This window comes from Trachymyrmex cornetzi, unplaced genomic scaffold (assembly GCF_001594075.2).
Source record: "Trachymyrmex cornetzi isolate Tcor2-1 unplaced genomic scaffold, Tcor1.1 scaffold128, whole genome shotgun sequence".
Taxonomy (NCBI): domain Eukaryota; kingdom Metazoa; phylum Arthropoda; class Insecta; order Hymenoptera; family Formicidae; genus Trachymyrmex; species Trachymyrmex cornetzi.
The window spans coordinates 56,707-60,319 of NW_017295850.1; the positions used below are offsets into that span (position 1 = coordinate 56,707).

Consider the following 3,613-nt stretch of genomic DNA (forward strand, 5'->3'; position numbering starts at 1 on the left):
CCGCCTCCCAAAGCCCGCGGAAGTGGGGGGCATTCGGTGGAATGAAGTTCCACGATATTTCCAACTCGCTTAGAAATTGCACAATCTGATCTTGCGTTTGCGATTTATTGTAAAATTTGTACAGCTCTTTGAGCTGTCTGTTAGCGCCCACGAAGTTGGTTCCGTTGTCCGAGAACACGTGGGCGGGTTTTCCCCTTCGGGATATGAAACGTCTAAATGCGCCTTCAAAGAGCGTGAGAACTCATCGGGAGATATGAATTTGCCCGACGCCCTGGCACGATGAGCCTTGGAGAATCGTAGACAGTAAGCTACGATTCGACATGTCTTATTCAATTTAGAGAATTTGTTTAAGAGATCATTGATCACGGAATGCTTGACCTCGGCGGCAGTGGCGACTACCGCTTTCCTCTGCTCTGGTATATCTTCGTTCAATTTTGCGAAGGCATCGCTGGGCCACAGATCATCGCGTAACCGCAAGAAAGGGGGCCCGTGCCACCACAGGGCCGAGTTGCTTAAGTTGTGCGGATCTAGTCCGCGAGAAAGAATGTCGGCAGGATTGTCCGGCGAACTAACATGACGCCATTCCTCGATTTTAGTAAGACGTTGGATTTCGCCGATTCTATTGGCCACAAAGACCGACCATCTTCGAGAAGGGGAGGCGATCCAATTTAGGCTGATTGTCGAGCCCGATCAAAGGAAGATCTGTATGTAGGATACATCCAATGACGCTTGTACACTTGCAATCAGACGAGCCAACAGCAAGGCCGCCGACAACTCGAGTCTGGACAACGACGTGGCCTTAATAGGGGCCACACGAGATTTTGAGCATAACAACTCGGAATGGTACTCCCCGGAACTTGACTCGGTGCGAACATATATACAAGCTCCGTACGCGCTTTGGCTAGCGTCGCAGAAGCCGTGCAACTGTATGAAGTGGAGGTCCGAATTGAGCCTCACTCCCCGGGGGATGCGTATTTGGTTCAGGTCGAATAACTGAGCTCTGAGCTTTAGCCATCGCGCATGGAGGTTTTGTGGGACTGACTCATCCCAGTGGACGCCGGATTGCCAGAGTTCCTGTAGTATCAGCTTGGCAATGACGATCGTGGGGCCTAATAGTCCCAATGGATCGAAACACCGAGATATTTCGGATAAGATTACCCGCTTGGATACGACGTTGCACGTGGGCTCGAGCTCGCATGAAAATAGAAGCATGTCCTGGGATTGACTCCACCTAATGCCCAGAACAGAAGAATCGTCGCTGTTTAAACTAATCAATTCACCGTTATGCTTCCGTAGGGATTCTAACAATTGAGGGCAGTTTGACGCCCATTTGCTAAGCTCAAAGGATCCTGCCCGCAAAAGTCGTATGACCTCATCTCGAATCTGTTCAAGCTCGCGAATGGAGTCGGCCCCGGTGAGCAAGTCATCGACGTAGAAATCACGTTTGACGCAAGGCGATCTAAGAGGAAATTCAGCGGAGTGTTGCTCCGCTAAATGGATGAGACATCTTGTGGCTAGAAATAAGGCTGCAGACGTCCCGTATGTTATCGTTAACAGCTCGTAAGTGCCGACCTCGTCTTCAGGATTGTTTCTCCAAAGAATTTTCTGTAAACTCGTTTGGGCCGGATCCACTAGCACCTGTCTGTACATTTTTACAATATCCGTGGTTATCACGTAGCGAAAGTATCGAAAACGTATTAGTATTGAAGCGAGGTCTTGCTGAACCACTGGGCCCACTCCCAAGACGTCGTTCAGGGAAACCCCCGAGTCGGACTTGCATGAAGCATCAAAGACGACGCGGAGCTTCTAGGAGCCCCCGGTGGGCTTGACCACACAATGGTGAGGTAGATAGAATGTTGGCGCGCCCTTGCCAGAAGGCATGGTTACCCTCCGCATGTGCCCTAAGGCTAAGTACTCTTCCATGAAGCGGTTGTATTGAGACTTTAGTGATGAGTTGCGCGAGAAACGTTTTTCCAAAGATCTCAATCTCTTGAGTGCAATTTCTTGAGAGTCACCTAATTTGGAAAGAAGATGTTCTTTGATGGGAAGCTTTACTATGTATCGGCCTTGCGAATTCTGCGAGACGTTATCGACAAAATGTTTTTCGCAAAATCTTTCTTCGGGAGAATAAGTACTTGAGGCCGCGAAATTTTCATCCAGTTGCCAAAGACGGTCAACTTGGTCATGCAATTGCCGGTTAGTCACTATCGCGTGATTGGAATGCACCCATGGGGGCGAGCTCACTGCGCCGAAGCGACCGGCCAAAACCCAACCTAATCTGGTCTTTCGTAGCAATGGATGGTCGGTCGAACCGCCTATCTGCCCGACACACAGCAATTCCCAGAATAGTTCGGCACCTATCAGAATATCAATTTCAGAGGAGACATTGAAGTTCGGGTCAGCCAAGGATATATTGCGCGGAAGCTTCATGGCCTTACGCTTGAACGAAGCGACCGGAAGGTTCTCAGTCACCCGTTCGGAAACGATGCATTCCGTTATAGCGGTGTAAGCGCTTACACGAGATTGTAATCGTATCTTAGCCGATTGCAGTAGTGGACGTCGTCGCGGAACCGTTCACACCGGTGATGGTAACGTTTAATGGCCGAGGCTTTAGTCCCAGGGTTGCTAGAAATTGTTTAGAAATGAAATTGGCCTGCGAACCGCAGTCCAATAGCACGCGACAGGGTCGAGGAGTGCCCTGGCAATCGAACGCGTAAACGACGGCCGTTGATAGAAACACATCGTTACCATCGGAATTATATGAGGCGTGGGTGGACGTAACTTGCATAACATTAGCAGGCTTAGAATTTCCGGAACCCTCGCCATTCTAATCAGTAGCCGCGAGGGGAGCCGGTGTTGAATGCAAAAGAGTGTTATGCCTGACCTGACATACCTTGTATTTGCCTGAAGGGCATCTACCTGCACTGTGAGACTTGGATCTTAAACAGTTGGTACAAAGTTTTCGACTGCGAATTTCGAGGTTTCTTTGCTGAACGGGGAGAGCTAAAAAATCCTTGCAATGATAAATTGAGTGTTCTCCCTTGCAATAGTTGCATTTTGTTTTAATGGTCGCGAGACAAGACAGTTGACGCTTCGAATCAGATTGAGAATTTCTAGCCGCCCCTTTCGCGACGCTGTTACTTGGTTTTGTGCTTGCTTCCAAAGCTTGACAGTAATGGTTGAGAAAATCGAAGAACTTGTTACGACCTAACTAGGTCGAACCTGAAATCCTCGTCAGCATTTTTATGCAGACGTGCAAGTAATCGTTACAAAATTAAGTCACCTACTTTGTAGCACAAAGGAGATGACACACAAAGCAATTTTTGTTAATCACGCATAAATTCGGTCTACTTAAGAAAGATAAAAAGGTAAGCCTCGAACATCTCGGGGCCGTTCCGAAAAGTGAAGTGAGAGTGCGCGTACTGTGAGAGTCTCCATCTAATCTCTAAACCTCAACATATTGTACAGTACGTAGACTTATAAGTGAATAATAAAAGCTCTTTGTACAACTCGAACGTTGGCCTATAATTATTGGAGGACATCGAGCCTTCATACACCGACACCGCACGTCCAAACTGTGGTTCTGCAACGCCCTGAGCGGCACGTAGTGTCT

General features: G+C 48.4%; 2 protein-coding genes across 2 annotated transcripts in view; both read right to left on the reverse strand.

Annotated features, from left to right (window-relative positions):
• The window catches only part of LOC108770508 (uncharacterized), a 2,124-nt gene extending 474 nt beyond the window's left edge, over positions 1 to 1,650 (reverse strand). Inside the window, exons 1-2 of the mRNA XM_018522144.1 lie at positions 758 to 1,650; positions 123 to 643 (exon numbers count right to left, since the gene is read on the reverse strand). Coding sequence (XP_018377646.1) covers positions 123 to 643; positions 758 to 1,650 — 1,414 coding nt within the window. The remainder of the gene's footprint in view (positions 1 to 122; positions 644 to 757) is intronic.
• A 156-nt stretch (positions 1,651 to 1,806) lies between these two features.
• LOC108770509 (uncharacterized) lies at positions 1,807 to 2,430 on the reverse strand. The gene has a single exon (XM_018522145.1). It carries the CDS (start codon positions 2,428 to 2,430, stop codon positions 1,807 to 1,809), a length of 624 nt encoding a protein of 207 aa, XP_018377647.1.
• Positions 2,431 to 3,613: the final 1,183 nt, after the last annotated feature.